Source organism: Sus scrofa, chromosome Y (genome assembly GCF_054392235.1).
Source record: "Sus scrofa isolate SSC_HxYL_T2T_F1_AM1 chromosome Y, Sscrofa_HxYL_maternal_Yorkshire_Landrace_v2.0, whole genome shotgun sequence".
Lineage (NCBI taxonomy): Eukaryota > Metazoa > Chordata > Mammalia > Artiodactyla > Suidae > Sus > Sus scrofa.
The window spans coordinates 8,170,681-8,195,009 of NC_139402.1; the positions used below are offsets into that span (position 1 = coordinate 8,170,681).

Below are 24,329 nucleotides of genomic sequence, written 5' to 3' on the forward strand. Positions count from 1 at the left end.
TCAAACATCTATCGCTGAAAAATACCACAGAGTGATACTGTCACCATTCCTGCACCTATCTTTTGGTGAACACACATCACAATATGTTAGATATTTACCTAGGAGGGGAAATGCTGGATCACGGAATAAGCATGTATTCAAGTTGTAGATAGCTCCCAACTGTTTTCCAAAGTTCATTTTCCAAATGACGTGTTTACAGTAGATCTTAGGTTTCGGACAGAGGGTTTTCACATTGGCTATGTGGAGAAGTAATTCCTCCAAAGTAGAATCCATATGACAAAACAAATTCCTATTAGCGCAAAAGAGCCTTGTAATTAGGAAGACATGTATCAGCTTAAAAATGATAGCGGAATTACAAATTACATATCACCCTGCGTTCGTATTGCATGTATCATTATTTAGAATATCTCATTATTTTAATTGCCACCAATTACTCCAGTTGGAACCGTCACCGCAAAGCCGTGTTACATATTTTAGGAATAAATCAAATATATCATCTCACAGCTCACCCTAACATTCTGCTTTTGCACTCATTAAAGGATCCAAGTTTCCATTAATGCTCACAGCAATTTTGAATCCACATAAATATATCATTAGGTTGAGGGTGAACATCTTTAGGGTGATGTACCAGAAGGTTGGGACACCCAGATGATAGCTAATGTACACTTCATGCTTTAGCGCATGCAGTTAGGGTATTGCTGCAATACTCGGGTCGACTGTGCCATCTGAAAGGTTTAAAGATAACGAAACAGGAAGATGCTGTTCTGTGATTGTTTTATTGGGTTTTTATTGTACGTGAACCTACCATCGCCCTCCGTTAGCTTCCTTAGTGATTCCCTCTGTCAATGAATTATGTTCCAGTTTCTTAAAGTAGACAGATACATGTATTCAATCAGAGAAGTGAATATTTTATGAACGATTTTGCATAATACTATCCTGGGCTGAAAACAGACTTTCAAAGCTGATGGTGTAAAATAATCATTCCATCTTGTAAAGTACCTTTCTACCTGATTTTGTCCTCTATTTACCGAAAGAACAATCTTTCAAGGTGACCTTCTGTGATTTGGAGCTAGTATGATTCATTTTATGACTTTGCTATATTTCGATACTTCCTCCCACTGCTACCAGCAGGACATACATAGTCTGAGTTGTGTGTAATGTGTTGAGTGGTAATTCACTGCCGCAGTTAATGTGCAGGTTTGTGGATTATTTTTAGTTTGGCTTTTCATTTTCACTATGGAACCAGATTCTAATGACATCAACTCCCCATTTTCAGCTAAATTCATTGTCTTCCTGTGTGTTCCGACTGCTTTTTCATGGGTTTCCCCTTTTTGTTTATATCACTTTTTCCTACATCTTTAAACTGGGGCATGTTAATTTCTATAGATTAAGAAATAAGTCTTATTATAGATTAAGGTAAAAATACATTTTCACAGACTTAATATTGGGAGAACTATCCAGTTCAGCTTCATTTTCTGAAATTTCTATTCTTCTTTCCCAATGTGGATTTAGCATTGGATAAGAACCAAATCCATTTGAAACATAAGCTCAGTGTTGGTCAAACTTCTTTACAAGTGGTTTGTATCCCACTCTATTAAAAACCCAAGCCCAGAGTTCCCGTCATGGCTCCGTGGTAATGAACCCAACTAGGATCCACGAGGATGCGGGTTTGATCCCTGGCCTCACTAAGTGGGTTAAGGATCCAGCATTGCTGTGGTTGTGTGTAGGCTGGTGGCTACAGCTCCAATTCGCCCCCTAGCCTGGGAACTTCCATATGCTGCAGGTGTAGCCCTGAAACGACAAAAGCAAAAAAACCCCGAAAAACCCAAACCCGTTGTTGTAGTTTGTTTGGGCTATTATAATAGATTACCATAGACTGCATGGCTTATAAACAACAGACATTCATTTCTCACGTTTCTGGAGACGAGGATGTCCTAGATGACACTGTTAGCAGATTCAGTGTCAGCTGAGAACCTGCTGCCTGGTTCACAGTCATCTCACTGTGTCTTTTCTCTGGGCTCTTTTATTAGGACACTAATCCCATGCATGGGAGCTCCACCCCACAACCTCATCACCTCCCAGAGGCCCCACCTCCTAATTCCAACACAGGGGGTTAGGGTTTCAACATGTGAAGTTGGGGTGTGGGGGACAGAAACATTCAGTCTGTGCCACACACATATTAATATCATAAAGCATTATGATGAAGAAATAAGAATGCCTTGGTAATATTGACTTCTTAGAGGAATACAAGCAGTGATATCCTATAAAATTTCAATATCATGTAGCTATGGGTTTTTTTTGGCTGCACCTGCAGCATATCAAAGTTCCTGGGCCAGGGTTCGAACCTGCACCACAACAGCAACCCAAGCTGCTGCAGTGACAATCCCCCATCCTTAACCCACTGCATCTAACAGAACTCCCTAGGGTTGCAAATTCTTAAAGAGGTATGCATTCTGGTTCCTAGTACTGGCATTATAAGAAAGCCCCATTTTTATATAAGCAACGTTCAAGCACCATAAGATTGTTTAGTTTGTGTTTGTACCTCACCTTTGGTGGGCAGGTGATGCCATGAAAAGATGAGGGCCTTGGGAGCCAGGCACATGTGGGCTCAGAAGCAAGCTGTCACCTGGGACTTTAAGTTGATCCCTTGTCCTTGCCACAAAGCTATTCCATCCTCTCTGGGACAGAGATAACACTTCCAAAAATATCTGTAAAGCACCTAGCAGAGAGGAAGGCAAGTTGCCCTTCAGAATAGCTGTAGGGATTGACACCCTCCCCGGGTCACATGGGAACTGCACTGACGCCTCTTCCTCGTAGCCCATGACCAATCAGCTTCAGAGATCCTGCTCGTTGATCTGGAGTGGAGTCTGGAGCGGCTTTAAGACAGAAGCTTAGACTGGGCAGCAGGGTGTGTGATAAAAGATGATGCTGAGAATCCAGTAAGGTTGAGGTCATGGAGAGCCCTAAGGTCGTATTCACTTAAAGGTGGGCTATCCCCTAAAGGGTGCGATCATCGAACATGTCCTTCCCTTTGTCTGGACATCTCTTGCATCTTCACTCAACCTCCCTCTTCTCGCTGCATTGTCACATGTCTTATACCAGTGCCCACATCATATCTTCAGGAAACATCCCTTTCCCCAGGATGGAACCCCTTTTATCTTTCTCTGAGGCTCTTCACTAGTCCTTTTTGAATTCCTGGTTCACCTCAGATGTGATGTTCTCCAGAAACCTTCACCAGCACCTGTACTTGACTTCTGGGCCTCTGAGTAAATTTTCATGGACTTAAATTCAGACTCACATCACACGACCCTGCAATGGCTCTTAAAAAAATGTCTCTTCCTCCCACAGATTTGGCATCCCCAACAGGAATGGCTTCACCCCACTCCCCAGCCTTTTGCCGCTTCTCCATCACTGTCTCTGGTTAATCCCACTCCCGTCCCCTGTCCAAGACCTTGGACTTTGCTTTGACAAAGTCACCCTCCTCCCTGAACACTCAAATACCATTCCTCACAGCAACACGCCCCAACACATACCAACCAAATGACACAAGAATGTGAAAAATATAAAGGACACGGGGCTGTTCTGGACACGCCTCAAATGAGCTGTGTCTACACCTTAGTTTATTGTTGTTTTGGCTACTGTTTACAACTTACTTTATCATTGTTTCTGCTCCTGCTGCCTAGAATTTACTTCCTTTCTCTTCCATTTCCTTTTTCGTGAATTTTCTGGTTTTCCCTAAAGATTATTTAATCACAGATACTGTAGCACTTAATTAATTTCCGTTGAGTATGGTCTCAAAATACCTAACACGTCAATGCAGGGTCTCCTGTTTTCCATCAGTGACTTCCTTGGCATATATTGAATTATTTGCCCACAGAGCAGGAAATATACACAGCCTCATTAATCTCTACTCAGTGTGACCCACAGCCCCCCTCCTCCCAGACCTCAGTGTGAAACTTAGTGAGTATCCAGCTTCATATATTATTTAGAGAGGACCACTGATCTATACAATTTTCCCGAGGTCAGAAGTCTGATGATTCATTGGCTCCACGTTCAGTTTGACTACAGCAAGAGTTTGCAACATGACTGTTTCCCAATGCCTGAGCCTGTTGGAGTAGGTTTCTCTGGTTTAGCCAAACACGCATGCCCTGTAGGCACAATAAATTGAAATCCATGTAACTGTTTGGCAAATAAATTCTCTAAGTATAAGGTAACAGCTGAACGTAAATCCCAACAACTATGTAGGGGAGAAAACTTATCCAGAATCAGAACTTATTTCATCACCAAGGCTTAGATGAAGACATGGATATTTCTAGACCTTTTGACAAGAGAGATGGACAAAGAAATAGGATATGTCCAGATCTATGTCCCACTTTTTTTTTTTTTTCCCCACTGTACAGCAAGGGGGTCAGGTTATCCTTACAGGTATACATTATAATTACATTTTTCCCCCCACCCTTTGTTCTGTTGCAGCATGAGTATCTAGACAAAGTTCTCAGTGCTATTCAGCAGGATCTCCTTGTAAATCTATTCTAAGTTGTGTCTGATAAGCCCAAGCTCCCGATCCCTCCCACTCCCTCCCCCTCCCATCAGGCAGCCACAAGTCTCTTCTCCAAGTCCATGATTTTCTTTTCTGAGGAGATGTTCATTTGTGCTGGATATTAGATTCCAGTTATAAGTGATATCATATGGTATTTGTCTTTGTCTTTCTGGCTCATTTCACTCAGGGTGAGATTCTCTAGTTCCATCCACGTTGCTGCAAATGGCATGATGTCATCCTTTTTTATGGCTGAGTAGTATTCCATTGTGTATATATACCACATCTTCCGAATCCAGTCATCTGTGGATGGACAGTTGGGTTGTTTCCATGTCCTGGCTATTGTGAATAGTGCTGCAATGAACACGTGCGGGTGCATGTGTCTCTTTTAAGTAGAGTTTTGTCCGGATAGATGCCCAAGAGTGGGATTGCGGGGTCATATGGAAGTTCTATGTATAGCTTTCTAAGGTATCTCCAAACTGTTCTCCATAGTGGCTGTACCAGTTGACATTCCCACCAGCAGTGCAGGAGGGTTCCCTTTTCTCCACAGCTCCTCCAGCACTTGTTATCTGTGGACTTATGAATGAGGGCCATTCTGACTGGTGCGAGGTGGTAGCTCATGGTAGTTTTGATCAGCATTTCCCACTGTTTGAACGGAACAAGTGCCCATTCCTTACTCCAACGTCCACAGGAAACTTCTCCTATTGCCTTCTTGGGCTTGCCTTCAAATACTGACATGAGCTCAACCCACTTCTTACAATTATCTGAATACTCAAGTCTTGGCTCGTTCTCCATTTTTTGATGTTTGCAAATTTAAAAATAAATAAAGTAGTGCCGAAAATAAATGCCACCCTCTTTACACACGTGGAAAAGGAAAGGTTCGTGGCAGTCTGAAAAATCCATTTTCTTTTTTTCACCAGGGACACTGAGAAAAAGAAAGCAGGTTGATCAGGGCAACTCTCCCTGTGAGCCTGTCAATGTTAGACCTCTTAGCAAACACTGAAATGCTAGGTCTTCATGGGAGAGTCCATATCCGTCCACTTTTAGCTGAATGTAACTGGCCTACTTAGTATTGTTGATGAGTTTAGAGATGTGGCCCCCCATAAGATGTTACATAAGTGATGCAAATATCTGAGAATAAAAGGAGATGTTTCATGCAAGTAAACAAGGAAGTCCCTTCTGTCCAGCTATCACTTAGAGACTTTAGATATTCAATCAGGGTCAGAGGGTGTCACATGAAACAAGAAAGGATTCTAGAAGTGTTGATGATTCCAGACCTGCTTTGCCTGTAGAGAATTCTAAGTAAAGTGTGATACGAGGGAAGGTTTCAGAGTGAATCTCCTTTGATAATCCAATGCATCTTATCTTTTTACTGAGTTTATACACACAAATATGTCATCTTTAAATATTTCATACCATAATGTTCACTTAGCTTTGTCATAGTTTCTTGGAAGGCTGACTGCAGTGTTGAAGGGTCAGCTCAGGGCCAACATGGGCCTCATGGGACAGACGATTCGAGCGTGAGACGGCGAGGATGAGATGTCAGGGGAAGGTGATGATACGAGAAGGATGGGCAGAGCTGGCGTTCTCTATTCCGTGTGTCTCTCTGCCTGCTGGCCGGGTTGGAGTCTACAGGGGAGAATATGGAATGGGCAGTCCCATTGGAATGTGCCGACCACCCCCCAGGACTGCAGTGGTGGTGTTCTCAAGAGGGTTGTGGAGGACGCAGGGGTCGTGTGTCCTTGGAAAATGAAGGCTGTATGGAGACCTTCATGAAACCATGGATGAAAGGCTACGAAGGCAAGAAAGTGCCCCCACACCTTTCCTGAGTCTTTGTCCGAGTGGAGTTGGAGTCTTGGTCTGAGTTGAGTAGAGTTGACCCTAAGATGGAGAAGATGGGAAGGGAAACGAGATTCTTTTCTTGTCCCTTTTCCTGTGTGTGTGTGTGTGTGTGAGAGAGAGAGAGAGAGAGAGAGAGATTATGGAATGATGAAGGGATGAGGACATCAGATTTTGGCTGATGAGGTTAGCATGAGTAGTTCCTTCTTCCTCAGAGCCACATAAGCCATTTATGACAACATGGGTGACGCGTGAGGGCGTTAGGCTAAGTGAATGAAATCAGAGCGATATGCCGTATGTGGAATCTTACAAAGCAGAGCGCACAGAGATAGAGACGAGAGCAGTGGTTGCTAGGTCTTTGGGGATTGGGGAAACGGAGAGCTGAGTGTCAAAGGGTACAGATTTCCAGGTATAAGATGTGGAAGTTCTGGGGTCTCATGTTCAGAACAGTACCTATAGTTATATTCTGTAGCATATACTTGAAAATATACATATACATAAAAAGGAAGTGGCCGTTATGTGAGGTGACAGGGTATTAACAAACTGTACCTTGGTGCCCATTCCTCTCTTCAGATGTGTCTCAAATCATCACATTATATGTCATCCAATCATCACTTCGACATTATGTTGTGTGTCCGTCATGTCTCCGTAAGGCTAGAAAAAAGGTTGAGATGCATGTCAGGCATCCAGGCAGAATGAAGGGAGAGTGGAAGGCATCAATCTAGCATTCAGGGTAGAGACACAACCTGACCACGGAAATACTGTCAGCAGAGAGGTGGAGTTTCAAGCCATCAGGCTCCATGAGATCCTGGAAGGAGTACATGTAGACAACACAATTGAAACATCCAAAGACGAGGCCTGGACCATCCATCACAACCTTTCAAGGCTGTGAAGGCAGGAAAGCAAAGGAGCCTGGGAAGAAACACCGGGTGATGCAGGGAAGACAGAGGCAGAGGGTGAGGTACCAAGGTATGCACTGGGGAAAGGGCCTGTTGTGTCAAATGATGCTGGTAGGTCTGGTCCACGGAGGGCTGACCTTGGCATTGCCTCCGGCAGCAGTACGGGTGTGAAAACATCCTGGCTTAAGAGCAAAATGGAAAAGAGACATTGGAAGGTGACAAATCACATCATCTTTTCCCCAAGGTGTTTTCATGGCCAGGGAAAAAGAAAATGGGAATAGAAAGAGATTTATGTTTTCCCCTTTTTTGAGCAAGTAAGGCTGGGACAGTCTAATCTACTTCGGAATGGAGGGATCCATTTCCCCATGGCTGTCTGATCAGGAGCGTGGAAGGGAGAATTTGGCGGGTGATAGAGAAGTCCGTTCTCTTGAGGAAGTGGGCCCGTTTTCATGAGATGGGAGCATGAATCGTCTGAGCCCCCAGAGGGACGGCGGATGGACAGAGAGCAAGGATGGGGAGGAGGAAGCCCTGGCCACGAGCGGTGGGAGGAGAAAGCAGGAGCCTTGCGATCCCTGTCCTTCAGAGTGTGGCATGCAGGCCACCAGCATCGGCATCCCCCGGGCATTATTCTGTTATCACCAAGCGCTCCTGCAGTGACCAAAGCAGAATCTGCACTTTATGTCTAGATGATGGCTAAGTCCCTTGTTCTTAGATGTGTGTGCTGAATTCAACAAGGAAGATGTTTCAAATCTGGATGCCCAGGCCACATTCAAGACTACTTCCATGGGGATGTTTTGGTGGTGTGACCTCAGCATCAATATTCTTCACAACTTCCTAGGTGACTCTAGCATGGAAACCTTCTCTCTCTCTCTTTTTTTTTTTTTTTTTTTTTTGGCTTTTTAGGGTCACACCCATGGTGCATGGAAGTTCCCAGGCCAGGGGTCAAATCGGAGCTGCAGCTGCCTGCCGACATTATAGCCACAGCAACGCAGGATCGGAGCCACATCTGAGAACTACACTGCAGCCCACCACAACACTGTATCTTTAACCCACTGAGCAGGGCCAGGGATCGAACCTGTATCCTTATGGATACTAGTCAGGTTCTTGACTGCTGAGCCACAAGGGGAACTCCCTCAATTTTGATGACTCAGAGTATGCAGGCAAGCAAATTAACTCAGGAACCCCCCCTGGAAGTTAATGACCCAGTGTTTAAACAGACCATCCTATAGGACTGTTTTGTCCAGCAGGATACTGCTGCCTGAGTGCAGGTGTAGGATAGACAGTGAGGTGGCTGAAAAAGATTGGGGTTTTGACAAGGAACACAGGACAGGAGGTGAGTTTCGGCTTACTACCCTGCCTGCTCTCTCCCTTTCCAACTGGAACAGCTACATTTGCGCTGTTCTGCCTCTTAGCGTTCTGAAAAACATTCAAACACGAGTTTTAGAGAGTTGCATGTACTCTTTGAACTATGGTTTTTCCTCTATATGCATCAGATTTTTCCCATCTCAGTTCTGCAAACATGTGATAATACAATGGATCCCCCATCCTGTGTGTGCCCATGTATGCACGGGATTCATTTTATTTTATTGTTCGAGCTTGAATAAACTAAAAAAAAAAAGAACATCAGGATATGTGTGTGATCCCAGAGGCTTGACCAGCAGGTCCCCTTTTTTTTGGTCTTTATTTCCCTTGTTTTTCTTTTATTGATTTATACAGACTTCCAACTTTCTCTAATATTTTTAACTCTATTTTGGCAATTCCTATTTTCAGGTATATTCTCCTCTTTTCTAAAAATTTCTACTTTATATGTTTTTAGGAAATTTTCTAGAAATTTCCAGTTTATATAATCTTCAATCTCTGTCTGCATCTTCCTTCCTTCCTTTCTTCCTTCCTTCCTCTCTCTCTCTTTCCTTCCTTCTTTCTTTCCTCCCCTCCTTCCCTCTCCTTTTTTTCTCTCTCTTTCTTTTAATGGCTATGATGATGTACCCATAGCATATGGAAATTGCTAGTCCAGGGATCAAATACAAGCTGCAGCTTCATCCTGTACCAACACTGGATCCTGGACCCAAAGCACCATAGTGAGAACTCCTGTATTTAGTCTATCTTTCTTTCTTTCTTTTGCTTTTTAGGGCCGCACTCGCAGCATATGGAAATTCCCAGGCTAGGGGTTGAATGGGAGCTATAGCTGGCAGTATACACCACAGTCACAGCAGTGCAGGATCTGAGCTGCTTCTGCAACCTACACCACAGCTTATGGCAACGCCGGATCCTTAACCCTCTGAGCAAGGCCAGGGATGGAACCTACGTCCTCATGGATGCTAGTCAGATTTGTTGACCGCTGCGCCATGACGGGAACTCCTGTATTCAGTTTCTGATGTCTCATTTTGTTGATTTCCTTTACTGCCTTTTCCCTGCCTTTTCATTGAATATCATAGAGTCTTATCTATTTCATTGTTTGATTCAAAGACAAATTTCCTGGGCTTATTTATAATTATTTGGTTTTCTTTTTATTTTTTTTATGAAAGTAAAAATATACATGTAACATGTTTCTAGTTAGACATGTTTGCATGAGACAACTGAGTCTGTACATATGGGAACAGTGAGGGAGAAACAAGTATTAGAGACAAGCTGTGTGACATCTGATAGGTCTCTGCAAAAATGCTTCTTATGCGAGTTCCCTTATGGCCTGGTGGGTTAGGAACCCCACTAGCATCCATGAGGATACGGGTTCAATCCCTGGCCTTGCTCAATGGATTAAGAATCCAGCGTTGCCAGGAGTTGTGGTGTAGGTCACAGACGTGGCTTGGATCCCACATTGCTGTGGCTGTTGCTTAGGCCGGCACCTGCAGCTCAGATTCAACCCCTAGCCTGGGCACTTCCATGTGCTGTGGGTGCAGCCCTAAAAAGGAAAAAAAAAAAAAGTTTTCTTATGCTTTCAATGTGTAGATGCCATCTACCTTTGGGTATTTAAATTGGCCTCATAGTATAGTCTTGCTTTAAAAATCGTTATTGACGTATAGTTGATTTATACTGTTGTGCTAATTTCCTTCTGTACAGCAAAGCCATTCAGTATATACATATGTATATACAGTCTTTTACGTGTTCTTTTCTCTTATGGTTTATCACAGGATACTGAATATAGTTCCTTAGGAATATAGGAGGAACTTTTCCATCGTATATATACTAATTTGCTTCTACTAACCCCAAATTCCCAGTCCATCCCACTCCATCCCACTCCCTTCTCCTTGGCAACCATAAGTCTGTTCTCGAGGAGTCTGTTTCTGTTCTGTAGGTAGGTTCATCTGTGCCTTATTTTATTTTATTTTTATTTTTTAATTTTTTTTGTCTTTTTGCTATTTCTTTGGGCCGCTCCCGCGGCATATGGAGGTTCCCAGGCTAGGGGTTGAATCGGAGCTGTAGCCACCGGCCTACGCCAGAGCCACAGCAACTCGGATCCGAGCCGCGTCTGCAACCTACACCACAGCTCACGGCAACGCCGGATCGTTAACCCACTGAGCAAGGGCAGGGACCGAACCCGCAACCTCATGGTTCCTAGTCGGATTCGTTAACCACTGTGCCACGATGGGAACTCCTGTGCCTTATTTTAGGTTCCACGTAGAAGTGATATCATAGGGTATTTGTCTTTCTCTGACTTCACTTCACTTAGAATTGCAACTGACAGGACTAACCCAGCCAGAACCCAGAATGGGACTTGAACCCACGTGCCAGGACTCGAACCCAGCCTAAAGCTGACTGGGACTTAAACCCATGGTTTTAAATTAGACTCACTCACCCTGTGTCTGGATTTACTGAGGTTCAGGTTCTTCATGCCTCTGCAAAGAAGGGATTCATTGAGAGACAAAGTGATAGGCAAGAAATAGACGTATTAAGATAGGACGCTTGTGAGAGATGCAAGCAGGCATGGAGGCTCTGCCCCGAGGATCTGGTGGGCTCCAGTTTTATCCTCCAAGGGGAGTGGGGGTGGGAAAAGCTGCCTCTTCCTTGCTGGGATGAGTAGCTCCTCCTTAGTATCTGGTAAGGTGTGTATTCACATGAGCAGAAGGGCAGTCCTCAAACTCCTGCCCTTGGTCTGAATCTGCAGGCAAGCCTCATCCCATCCCCCACCCAGTGACCGGAGGCAATTCTCGCACGTCCACTAGCCCATCGAGCCTGCCTTGTGCTGACGGCTTTCTTGAGCAATTATTAAGTTACAGTGATCTCCCAGGGTCCCCTAGGTTTCCCTCTCCATCTATGGTCCCCTATTGGGACTTCTACAATGACCTGTGCCTAGTCCATTCCTATCAGCATGAGAATCTCTAGTTGCATCCACGTTGCTGCAAATGGATATTAAATGGTATTTGTCTTTCTCTTTCTGACTTACTTCTCTTAGTATGAGAATCTCCAGTTGTATTCATGTGGCTGCAGAGGGCATTATTTTTTCCCTTTTTGGCTGAGTAGTATTCCATTGTATATAGGTACCACATCTTCTTAATCCATTCATCTCTCAATGGACATTGAGGTTGTTTCCATGTCTTGGCTATTGTGAATAGTGCTGCAGTGAACATAGGGGTGAGTGTGTCTTTCTGAATGATAGCTTCCTCTGGATATATGCCCCCAGAAGTGGGATTGCTGGCTCATTTGACAACTCTCTTTTCAGTTTTCTGAGGAATCTCCATACTGTTTTCCATAGTGGTTATACCAGTTTACATTCTCACCAACAGTGTAGGAGGGTTCCCTTTTCTCCATACCCTCTCCAGCATTTGTTACTTGTTGACTTAATGATGGCCATTCCGACCAGCGTGAGGTGTCACCTCATTGTAGTTTTGACTTGCATTTCTCTAATAATTAGTGATATTTAGCATCTTTTCATGTGTGTACTGGCCATCTGTATATCTTCTTTGGGAAAAAAGTCTATTTAGGTCTTCTGCCCCTCCCTTTTTCTGAGTTTTATGAATTTCTTGCATATTTTGGTGATAAAGCCCCTGTCTGGGGCATCATTTGCAACTATTTTCTCCCATTCTTTAAGTTGTCTTTTTGTTTCATTTATGATCTCCTTTGCTGTGCAAAAGTGTTTTTTTTTTTTTTTTTTTTTTTTGAGTTTCCTTTCCTGTCCAAAGGGTTTTGAGTCATATTGGTTTATTTCTGTTTTTACTATTATTATTCTAGGAGGTGGATAAAATGAAATATTGCTGTGATTTACATCAAAGAGCATTCTGCCTATGATTTCCTCTAGGAGTTTTATAGCATCTGGCCTTATATTTTTAGGTCTTTAACCCATTTTTTTGTGTTAAAGAATATTTTTTTTTTTTTTTTTTGGAGATTTTTGTTGTTGTTGTTGTTGCTATTTCTTGAGCCGCTCCCGCGGCATATGGAGGTTCCCAGGCTAGGGGTTGAATCGGAGCTGTAGCCACCGGCCTACGCCAGAGCCACAGCAACGCTGGATCCGAGCCGCGTCTGCAACCTACACCACAGCTCACGGCAATGCCGGATCCTTAACCCACTGAGCAAGGGCAGGCACCGAACCCGTAACCTCATGGTTCCTAGTCGGATTCGTTAACCACTGTGCCACGACGGGAACTCCCAAAGAATATTCTAATTTCATTCTTTTACATATAGCTGTCCAATTTTCCCAGAACTACTTATTGAAGAGACTTTCTTTGTTCCACTGTATGTTCTTACCTCCTTTGTCATAGATTAGCTGGCCATGGTTGCTTGGGTTTATTTCTCGGTTTTCTATCCTGTTTTTTTCTCTTTTTGTGTCAGTACCATTCTGTTTTGATGACTGTAGCTTTGTGATATAGTCTGAAGATGAAGCCTGATTTCTCCAGTTCCATTTCTTTTTCAATATTGCTTTGGCTATTTGGGGGTGTTTTGTGTTTCCCTACAAATTTTAAAGTATTTTGTTCTAGTTGTGTGAAGAATGTCATTGGTAATTTCATAAGGATTGCATTGAATCTGTAGATTGTCTTGGGTAGTATAGTCATTTTGTCGACATCGATTATTTCAATTGAAGAGCATGGTATTCTCTCCATCCACTGGTGTCATCTTTGATTTCTTTCATCAACATCTTATAGTTTTCAGAGTCTTTTGGGTTTTTTTTTTTTTTTGTCTTTTTGCCTTTTCTAGCGCCACTCCTGCAGCATTTGGAGGTTGCCAGGCTAGGGGTCTTATCAGAGCTGTAGCCACCGGCCTACACGAGAGCCACAGCAACACCAGATCCGAGCTGCGTCTGTGACCTACACCACAGCACATGGCAATGCCAGATAGTTAACCCACTGAGCAAGGTCAGGGATTGAACCCACAACCTCATGGTTCCTAGTCAGATTCATTAACCACTGCGACACGATGGGAACTCCGAGGTCTTTTCGTTCTTTAGGGAGGTTGATTCCTAGGTTTTTTATTCTTTTTGATGTGATGGTCAATGGGATAGTTTCCCTAATTTCTCTTTCTGTCCTTCATTGTTGTATATCAAAATGCAGTCAATTTCTATGTATTAATTTTGTTTCCTGTAATTTTACCAACTTCACCGATAAACTCTAACAGCTTTCTCGTAGTATGTTTAGGATTTTCTAGGTATGGTGTTGTGTCTTCTGCTAACCATGATAGTTTCACTTCGTTTCCAATTTGGATTCCTTTTCTTTTTCTTCTCTGATTGCCATGGCTAGGACTCCTAAAACTATGTTGAATAAGAGTGATGAAAGTGGACATCCTTGTCTATTGATGAAACACTTTAAATATCTCATGTTAATACAGTACTTACAACTGACAGTATCTTTCAACATACTACACTCATTTAGACCTCCCCACCCCCCATGAGAAGGTTGAGAGACAAAGAAGATAAGAGAGTCTGATAAAGGGCAGACTTGTCTTTGCATCTTCATAGCAGTCATTGTTTATATGCTTTGACTCTGTTTCCAGAGCCCTTTCTCCTTTTCTATAATTATGGAAACAGGGTGGATCTACCTCACAATGTCTCCTGTGAAATCCGTCCTGCTGGGCACCCTTACCCTCATACATGAGAAGTAAATGTACAACACTGCAAATTTACTTTTCTGTTCTTCAACTGCCCCGTCTACAAAGTCTTAATAATGAAACAGTCGCTAAGCCACGGGGTGCTGTGAGAATTAAGTCAATTAACACCTGCAATCCTCCCAGAAACCGGCTTCCAAGCACACAGCAGACACCTGCTATTATTACTGCTGCTGATAGCATATTATTACCATTGAAAAGCACATATTTTCCTTGGGGGAACCAATTGTTCACTTGTGAGGCATCTTCAATCTGTAATAAAACCTTTTGTTGGCTCCCCATTGGAGCAGGGAGCCATCTGGATTTTCAAGCAATGAGGAAAGTCCAGTTAACCTGCCTGCACCTACCCACAGGCTCCTAGGCTTTCCTGCATCAGCACTGCGCACGCACACACACACACTCTCCCTCTCTCTCTCTCTCTCTCTCTCTGGTATGCTCTGTGGAGGCAGAGATAGTCACAATTCTCCCTCAGGGATGATGGGGCCATTGTGATGATAAGTGGTTTCTCCTCAGTAAACAGGAATTAGTGTCAATGGTGGTTTTTACAAGCATCACTTTTCATACATTAGCTTGCTTCAATCTTTATTATTATAAACAAATGGTTTCTTAATTCCTCAGTAGGCATTTTGAGTATTTATCTGACAATCTTTGCACGTTCTGGAAGTCCAGTTGGTGAATAAATGGCTTCAAAGGCTTTGAAATAAATAACCTTTCTGAAACTTCATTAGTTGATACGATAAGCAATCCCTGACCTTATAATACCATACTTTGATAGATATAAGAGATCCTTTTAATAGGAGTTTATTTGAATGCTGTGGGGTTAAACATCTGTGCTTCAGTAATGCTGAATAAGAATATATGAATGAAAAGAGAAAATGTAGCCCCTTTCCACACAGATTCCTGGAAGGATTTAGGTCCTGAGGTAATGATTTTTCTTCTGTGTATCTCCATAACCACTGGTTCTAAGAAAATGGTCACTAAAATTATTTTTTAAATATTTTATGATTCAGATAAACCACCATGGTTGGGAAAAAATTAACATGAAAAATTGATTCAAATTTGCTCACTACATTTAAGATGAATTTTCCTTAAAATTTGGTAAATCGAGTATATTGAAAGGCAATATAATTAAATCCTATTCTTGAATTATTCACATTTTCCTTATTTCTGTCTCTTAATCTGTCAAGAGCAGAAAAACAGGCTATATCTTCAATAGTCATGTTTCTGTTATTTTGCAACTGTTTTTTCTTTTGTAGATTTGTATTTTCCCAACTCATTAGTTCCCATTTTTATCTATGCTTAGGTCACAGAGCTTTTTCCATTTTGTTCACGTTTCCTTTTTGTAACTAATTAAGTTTAAATAATAATGAACATACCTTTGATTTTGTCTGTTTGCCTAATGTGGACAGTTTTTACAAGTCTAACCTTGCCCCAAGTCACATCTTTGATGAAATCCCACATGGATCAATATTTAGCCATTTCTGGAGTTCCCGTCATGGCTCAGTAGTTAACAAACCCCACTAGGATCCATGAGGACACAGGTTCCATCCCTGGCCTTGCTCAGTGGGTTAAGGATCCAGCGTTGCCATGAGCTGTGGTGTAGGTTGCAGATGAGGCTCAGATCCCGAGTGGCTGGGTGTAGGCTGGTTGTTGTAGCTCCAACTAGATCCCTTGCCTAGGAACCTCCATATGCCATGGGTGTGGCCTAAAAAAGACAAAAAGACCAAAAAAATATATATTTAGCCGTTTTCGATCAACAGCATCCCCGTTCCCACTGTTTTGCTTTTCTATTGTGTCCTAGTCATCACATCATTCTTCTAAAGGAGATGAGCAAATGAATGCAGCTGATAGTTTTTTTTCCTCTTTAATTCGACATCCAGCTTATTAATTTAAAAATGTTTGTTTATTGATGCATTCTGGAACCAAACAGAGGTGACTGAGGAAATGGCCAATACATAAATAAGCATCTGAATCATAAAAGCTACTTCATGATCAGGGCAGTGTGGTGTTGGCAGAGGCATCGACAAATGGAGGAAACAGAACCGAAAGCTGAGAAATGGACCGTCACACATAGAGTAAACTGATCTTTGACACAGGAGTAAAGGAAATACAGTGGGGAAAAGATAACCTTTTCAACAAATGGTGCTGGGACAACTAACTGGATGCACATGTGTAACAAAATAATCTAGACAGAGACCTTACACCCTTAAAAAAATAACCTCAAATGCAATGTAAACCTAAATGCAAAACTCGAAACTTCCTGGATGACAACGCAGGAGAAAAGCCAAATGACTTGGAATTTGGTGATAAATGTTTTAAAGATAACACCAATCCATGAAAGAAAAAACCGATGAGCTGGACTTAATTATAATCAAAGACTTCTGCTCTTCAAACGACTATCAGGCAAAGGAGAAGACAAGCCACAAGCTGGAAGGAAATATTTGCAAAAGGCATTTCATAAAGGACTATTATCCAACATAGACCAAGAACTTTTAAAACTCAACAGGAAGACAAACAAAACAACCTGATTTTCAAATTTGCAAAATATCTGGACACCTCAGCGAAGAATACGTACAAGAAGGCGATCATCGTATGAAACGCATGTTCCATATCAGACGTCTTTAGGGAATTGCAAATTAAAGAGATATCACTGCACAACTCTCAGAATATTGAAAAATGCAAAAAAAAAAAAATAACACCAAATGCTTCCACAGGTATGGAGCAAGAGGAACTCACATTCATTTCTGGGGGGGACACAAAAAGCAGTACTGCCAGTTTGGGAGACGCTTTGGTGGTTTCTTACACAACTCAACATACCCTTACCATATGAATTGGCGATTTTGCTCCTGGGCATTTACCCAGAGGAGTTGAAAACTGACGTCCTACAAAAACTGCACATGGATGTTTGCAGCATCTTTATTTACAATTGCCAAAACTCGGACATAACGAAGATGTTCTTCAGTTGGTGTGAGGGGACACACGCTGTGGTCCATCCTGACGGTGGATTATTCAGCAATAAAGGGAAGTGAACTATCAAGCCATGAAAAGACGTGCAAAAAGCTGAAAAGCATGTTAGTAAGTGAAGAGGCTACATACTGCATCATTCCAATGAGATGACATTGTATTTTATTTATTTATTTTTGGTCTTGTTGTCTTTTCTAGGGCCGCACCTGCAGCATATGGAGGTTCCCAGGCTAGGGGTCTAATAAGAGCTGTAGCCTCTGGCCTACGCCAGAGCCACAGCAACGTGGGATCTGAGCTGCGTCTGCAACCTACACCACAGCTCACGGTAACACCGGATCCTTAACCCACTGAGCAAGGCCAGGGATCAAACCTGCAATGTCGTGGTTCCTAGTCGGATTTGTTAACCACTGAGCCACGAAGGGAACTCCTGAATGACATTTTAGAAAAGGCAAAACTATGGAGACATTAAAAGAAAAACTACAGAGTCTGTTTTTTTATTCAAGTTGCTTTACACTGTGTTATTTTCTGGTGTACTAGGTAATTCCGCCTGTGTGTATTCTTTTCCAGATTCTTTTCGATTGTAGGTTATTTCAAGCTACTGAATACGGTTCCCTGTGCTGTCAAGTAGGACTTTGTTATTTATGTGTTGTATATATGAAGTAATGTGTATCTGTTAATCCAGAACTCCTGGTTTATCTCTACCTCCCTTTACCCTTCGGTCACCGTACAGTTTATGTGCTTTTATGTATGTCTAGGAGTCTATTTCTTTTTGCAGTTAAATTTATTTTTATCATTTTTTTTCAGATTCCACACATAAGTGATATGATGCTTGTCTTTGACTTCTGTCACTTAGTAGGATCATCTGTAGGTCCATCCGTGTTGCTGCACACGGCATTACTGCATTCTTTTTTATGTCTGCTTGAAACAAGACAATTCAGGTAAGTGTTTTGAAGAAAATGTCTGCAGCTAAAATGATAGCTTTGTAGGTAGATGGGGCACATTTTGATAGGTTATGGGTGTCTTCTCCAAGTCGTCAGGTTCCTCTTTTGGGGGGTGAAAGAGGTTTGCTGCTGCTGTTGTTATCAAACTGTGTGTATGAATGTATGTGTGTGTTCAGGTCAAAGAATATATTCAGAATATTGCTTCTGAAAAAATTAGTGTGATTTTTTTTAATCCCCTAACATATGATCCTTTTGGCAAAATCAACATTGCATGTACTTGCAAAAACAGAAACAGTATTCTCTGCTTCTAGGAGTCACAGTTTAATTTGTATCTATTAACCAACATCATTGATCACAGTGTACACAGGGTCTGCATTTTCATTTATTTCTGTTGACTCACTCTGTCAAAGACTGGGAAATGCTAACAGTATCTCTGCATTTCCAAAGACATTTTGTGAGAACATTTCAAATACATTTGGATGCTTTGTCATTCACCTCATAAATATTCATGACTCTAAGACGTCCATTGACATTTTATCTTAATTGAGACGTGCTTTCAAATTTTGTTCTTGACATAGTTCAGTCTCATATGTTTGCGCACATCAAACTTTCTTCCATCTGAGACGTCTTGTTTTTTAGAGCTGCTTTTTTGTGCAGGTGAATTGGGTCAAGACTTGGAACCTTCATTTTTTATGTATTTCAAAAAAGAGAACACTAGGCAGAATTTATTTAAAATCAATCCCAGGTTATTAAAAATAAGGAAAAATGAAAAAGGGAGAAAGATACTCACGGATAACCTTTCCTAGAGTGATTAAAACAAATGAAACACCAACCAAAACACTAAATGCAATCACCATTCAATATATACTAATTTTGAAAGGAGGTGGATGGCATAGTCCAGCTCAAATTTTTTAAAAAAAGATAAGTAAAAAGGTTAATATAATTTTTTTTGCATTTTTAAAATTATAGTTGATTTATAACGTTCTGTCAAATTTTGCTATACAGCAAAATGACCCAACATTAATATCATTAATATACCCATTTTTTTTTGGTTAAGATATTGATACTTAATTTTTATTCAAAGTGCTTTCACGTGTCTAATGAACTCACGGTTTCCCTTTTATTTTGACTGTTCCACAGCATATGGAGATTCTGAGCCAGGGAATCAGATCCAAGCCACTGTTGTGACTTAACGCAGCACCTGTGGCAATGCCGGAGCTTGAACCCACTGTGCTGGGCTGGGTATTGAACCTGCATCCCAGGGCTCCAGAGACACTGCTGATCTGTTGTGCCACAGTAGGAACTCCACAGCTTCCATTTTACTCTCGGATACAAATCAACCTCAGAGTCTGTTGTCCCATGCATGCCTTGTTTTATCGCATTTATATATTTCACTTGGCAAATTGGTAAATGCATTTACACTCTTAGAGGTTTAAAATTAAACACATGAGCGTTTAGGTTTTTCGATGTCTGTGTGAAAGGCACACAGATTTCATTTCACCACCATGATCATATTGGAAATAGAGATCAAAATTATATATACGTGTGCAGATGACAAGAGCACAGCTTCTCTGGCCACGGTTGGGGCATGTGGAAGTTCCCCGCCCAGGGCTCGAACACGCACCACAGCAGCGACGTGAGCCACAACAGGGGCAATGCCGGATATGTAATCTGCGATGCCACAAAGGACCTCCAAGAGCATACTTTTAAAACGGTCATGTAGTTTTAGGAAGAACTTAGGAGTTTGATTCCTAAACATCAATCACAAATACCCTATATACTTGAGTTTCAAATCTGAAATAAAAAGAATTAGATGATTGCCACTCTAGGCAAACATAACGCCCTTTCCTGCAAAGACGTCCACGTCCTGATTTCTAGAACATGCGAACACGTCCCCTTGGACAGTAGAGGGGAGTTAAATTTGCAGATGCCTTAAGGCTGGTGATGAGCAGACCTTAAACGGGGGAGTGGAGCCTCGGGTCATGTAGGTGGACCAGTGGACTCATAAAGGTCCCTACATGTAGAAGTGGGTGGCAGAGTTAGAGTGAGGCCACACCAGGGACTCACCAGGTCCTGGCTGGCAGTGAAGATGGCAGGAGCCACAGCCCAAAACAGGCGATCCACCTGTATAAGCTGGAAAAGGCAGGAATCAGATCCTCCCATGTGGCCTTGGGAAATGACCTCAGCTTTGCTGATGTCTCGACATTCTGACCCAGGGAACCCAAAACAGACTTCTGAACTCTGGGACGGTGAGTTCCTCTGTAAGCATCTATCATTTCTCCTGTTCATCAATGTTTACTTTGTAGATTCACTTGCCTACAATTTAAACATCTGCCTAAGCAAACAAACTCGGGGGCATGGAGAACCATTGCCGAGGGGGAGGGAATGGGATGGACAGAGAGTCTGGGGTTAGTAGATGCAAACTATTGCATTTACAGTGGATAAGCAATGAGATCCTGCTGTATCTCACAGGGAACTATATCTAGTCACTTGTGATGGAGCATGCTGGAGAGTAATGAGAGAAAAAGAATGTATACATCTATGTATAAGTGGGTCACTGCTGTACAGCAGAAATTGACAGAACATTGTAAATGAACTATAATAAAAATTTTAAAAAATAGTTAATGAATTCATAAATATCTGCCTAAGAGCCAGGAGACCTTCTGGATGTCCAGAGTGGGTACACTTCTGTCCTCACAGCAACAGAGTGATGGTCAAATCAAGAAATGGTTCCTGGGGAGGGGTCACCCTTTGTCCAAAGCAGCTCTTCAGGGACTTCTTTCAAAGTCACCATGCTGAGCGCAGAGGGTCCATTTTTAGAAAGGTAGCGGAATCCCCGGGTCTAGAGCTCAGTTGGCAACATTCTGAGTTCTGCTCACCGTGGTCCTTGCTGGCTCAGGTCCGTGCCATGGCTAGATTGAAATACGATGATAACAGCTTCATTGTTGTGCTTTCCGTTTTATTATTGTCTTTGCGTCCGTGGTCGTCATGAAATGAGGCACACATCTGAAGTTAGCAGAGAGGCTCCGTGATAATGACTTCTTTTCGGCATCATTGACTTTTCTCATTTAATCAATAATTTCATTATTCTCTGTGGGGCTTGATCAAGCTCCCCCTTCTCTGTGTGTTTGTGTATCTCCAGGCTTCTTGTTTTAAAACATTACTTCCTGTCAAAACTATTTATGTAATTTAAAAATATGATCAAGCTCCATGCTTATTTCCTGTTAGCAGGCTGTCTTGACGATATTATGCAGTATCATTTAGATGTGCAATTTTGACAAATGCCCCCAACACTCCATTGATTTCTTCCATTACATTATAGGCAAAGACATTATTGGTAGCAACGATGCTGAGTTTTGAAACACTGTTCTCACGAGCAAATACACGTCCTGACTTTGCCTCTGTTTCAGCACCTGGTGTCAGATACAATGCCTTTTGGTAGCGCACCACAGGGCTACAGAAGGAACGCAAAGTCAAAGAGGTTCTATAAGGATGTTTTTTTTTTTCAGTACGTACTGCTCTGCTCACACCTAAGTGTCCCAGAAGGAAGTTCCCAATGTGGAAATAGCCACTTGTGAAACTTAAGAATTTTTTTAGGGGGAAAATGTGCTTTTGGTTTCTCTTTTATAAGAACCTTTCCGCCTAAGAAATGGTGGCCATCCTTTTTTCCTTGAAATATTGTTTTCTTTTTTGGCTTTTTAGGGCTGTACTTGCAGCATATGGAAGCTCCAAGGCTATGGATCAAATCTGAGCTGCAGCTGCGGCCTATGCCACAGCCACAGCCACGCAGCATCCGAGCCACACCTGCAACCTATACCGCAGCTCACAACAACGCCGGATCCTTCACCCACTGAGCAGGGCCAGGGATAGAACCTGTGTCCTCATGGATACTAGTTGGGTTTGTTATTGTTATTGCTGAGTCATGACGAGCACTCTGAAACCCTCTTTATGTTTGATTATACTGAGTGAGTTTACCTAGTTGAAGGGCAGTTCCTTTTCACTCCTGCCGTGGCATCTGTGTAGAGAAGGGTGTTTCTCTCTGTGACAGTCCTTCCTGCCATTTGTCTTCACGTATGTCTTTTCCAAACAAAGGATTCAGAGTTTTGCAGGCTCACAGAAACTTCTTCCACTACAAATCCTCTTCTACCGAACGGCGTTTGACACCTGTTTTTCACTTCTATTCTTCTCCTATCCTCCCGTGTGTCAAGGTGACTTCAACTGGAAGGTCTGTACAGGTCATTAATTGAGCAATAGAGAAAAAGTCCATTGCCATTTTGGTCCCCAAATGTCCAGATGACATTTTGCAATTGAAAAATCTAGAAGGGCACTGGTCTGTATTCTAAGATGAAAGGAAAAGGAAGCCGTGTCTGCCCTGGCTGGTGTTCCTGTTTTAAAGATGAACTGGCATCTGCTATTTTTACAGGAAAGGTAAGAAGTTTGTTGGGCCACCATCCTACCTCATGTGTGTGATCCTGATAACTTCAAAGTCAGTCCTCTCTTCCCTTGATAGAGGAATTCATTTTGCTCCAGGAGATTAAGTGAGAGAAAAGCTGAGAGGGGATTCGAATTTGGGTTTGTCTCTTTACAAAGTTTGGGTTCTTGTATCTGTCTTCTCTCGTCTCTTCTGTCTGAGAATAAATACAGTTAACTGGGGAACTCCTGTCACCGAACGGTGTGCAAGGATTCAGAGACAAACCACTGAAACCTCTCTCTTTGTCCAGGAAAACCTGAGAGGATGGAGTTAAAACGGATCCAAACAGCACAGGCATTTGAGAACCCGAGATTTCAAAGCGGGCGCCGACGCACAAGGCAAGATGATGTTTACGATCCATCACGGGTTCCTGAAACGCTTAAAGGTAATTAAAGATATAAAAAGGAGAGATGGAAACACAAAACTGTTACAAATATACAGCACTGGAATTGGTTGCTTTTTCCAGACATTGCATGACTTGCAGACTCTTGTCTATTAAAAAAAAAATGAATAAAGCAAGTCAAGAGAGAAAGGCAGCTTAGGAAGACAACGATGCTGTAAATGTGAAAGCCATCAAGGGTGGGGACTGGAGGGGAGAGAAGGAAATGTAGTCGAGGGGGCCTTCAAGAAGGTCCTCCGAAGACAGAAACACGGTCTGGAGTGCTGGGTAAATCTCACCATTTTATGGGCAACATCCTAGCACAATAGAATTCAACTGCAGCCTCTCTCTTGGAGATTAATATCTTTGATTTGATTTTGCAGAGAGTGATGAATCTGGAATGGATGTTTGGCAACACCCTCGAGAAAGCAGTGTTTCTCCTGATACACCTGCTCTGATTATTTGCTCACGTGGCTGCACAGATGAGCCTGCAAGGGACAGAGGAGTCCAGGGTGGCTGGATCAGGGCATCTAATGCATGGAACCTCTGAAGACTTTGTTTGACCAAAGAGTGTCTTGGCATTGGTTGGTCTTCTGGTGTTGGTCGTTACCGTGAGGTTTTGAAAGTCACCCCTTCTGCAACAAGGCATTTCAGGAAAGGAAACAGGATTCTTGTATACAGTAAGAAAAAAAAAACAAAACAACACAATCTTAAAGGTATCCTCCTTCTGGGGAAAAAAAATTGCAATTTTTCATCTTAAAAACGATTGGAATTGCAAGGCAAGCGGGGACAACGTCTTTTATGTGTGTCTCTCTGTGAGAGCACACAAGGATAACAGGAGAGCATAATGGGTATATTCTAATTCTAGTGTTAGAGAAGGTTTCTCAACCTTGGCACTAGCGACATCTGTGTCTGGATCGCTCTTCGGCTGGGGAACGTCCTGTGCCTCAAGGATGCTGAGCAGTAGCCCTGACTTCTGCCTGCTAGATGCAGTGGTACCCTCTCTAGGTGACACACCAAAAATGACGCAGCCTTTGTCACTAGCCTCGTAGGGGGACAGCAGCGCCCCAGTTGAGAACTACTATGTGGGAGGGATAACATCGTTTCTTATAATTTCTGCTGTTGGAGACATTTGTTTTCCTTTTCTCATGTTATTTATCGTCTGGAATCTTCCTGCCCTCACTTCCTAGAAAATATACGTTGCCTGAGAGAAGGGATCGTGTCCACTTTGCTTAGCATACGCAGGTCGTATCAGCTTTAAGACCTAACT

General features: G+C 42.4%; 1 protein-coding gene and 1 long non-coding RNA gene across 11 annotated transcripts in view; one reads left to right on the top strand and one right to left on the bottom strand.

Annotated features, from left to right (window-relative positions):
* LOC146394347 (uncharacterized) overlaps nt 1–24,272 on the top strand; it is a 311,186-nt gene extending 286,914 nt beyond the window's left edge. The window contains exons 5-7 of the long non-coding RNA XR_014836116.1: nt 18,073–18,206; nt 22,931–23,065; nt 23,443–24,272. This is a non-coding gene — a long non-coding RNA (uncharacterized LOC146394347). The remainder of the gene's footprint in view (nt 1–18,072; nt 18,207–22,930; nt 23,066–23,442) is intronic.
* The window catches only part of PNPLA4 (patatin like domain 4, phospholipase and triacylglycerol lipase), an 82,003-nt gene continuing 61,252 nt past the window's right edge, over nt 3,579–24,329 (bottom strand). For 5 of the 10 annotated variants that reach the window (XR_014835994.1, XR_014835993.1, XR_014835990.1 and 2 more), the window contains 2 exons: nt 6,926–7,030; nt 3,579–6,418 (listed from right to left, as the gene is read on the bottom strand). Coding sequence is in view for 1 of the 10 variants with exons in the window: in XM_085008949.1 (XP_084865075.1) it covers nt 23,710–23,729 (20 nt within the window). In the remaining 9 variants the exon portion in view is untranslated. Of the gene's footprint in view, nt 6,419–6,925; nt 7,031–21,890; nt 23,730–24,329 lie in introns of those variants that run through there. The other 5 variants (XR_014835992.1, XR_014835986.1, XR_014835989.1 and 2 more) reach the window with 4 other exon arrangements.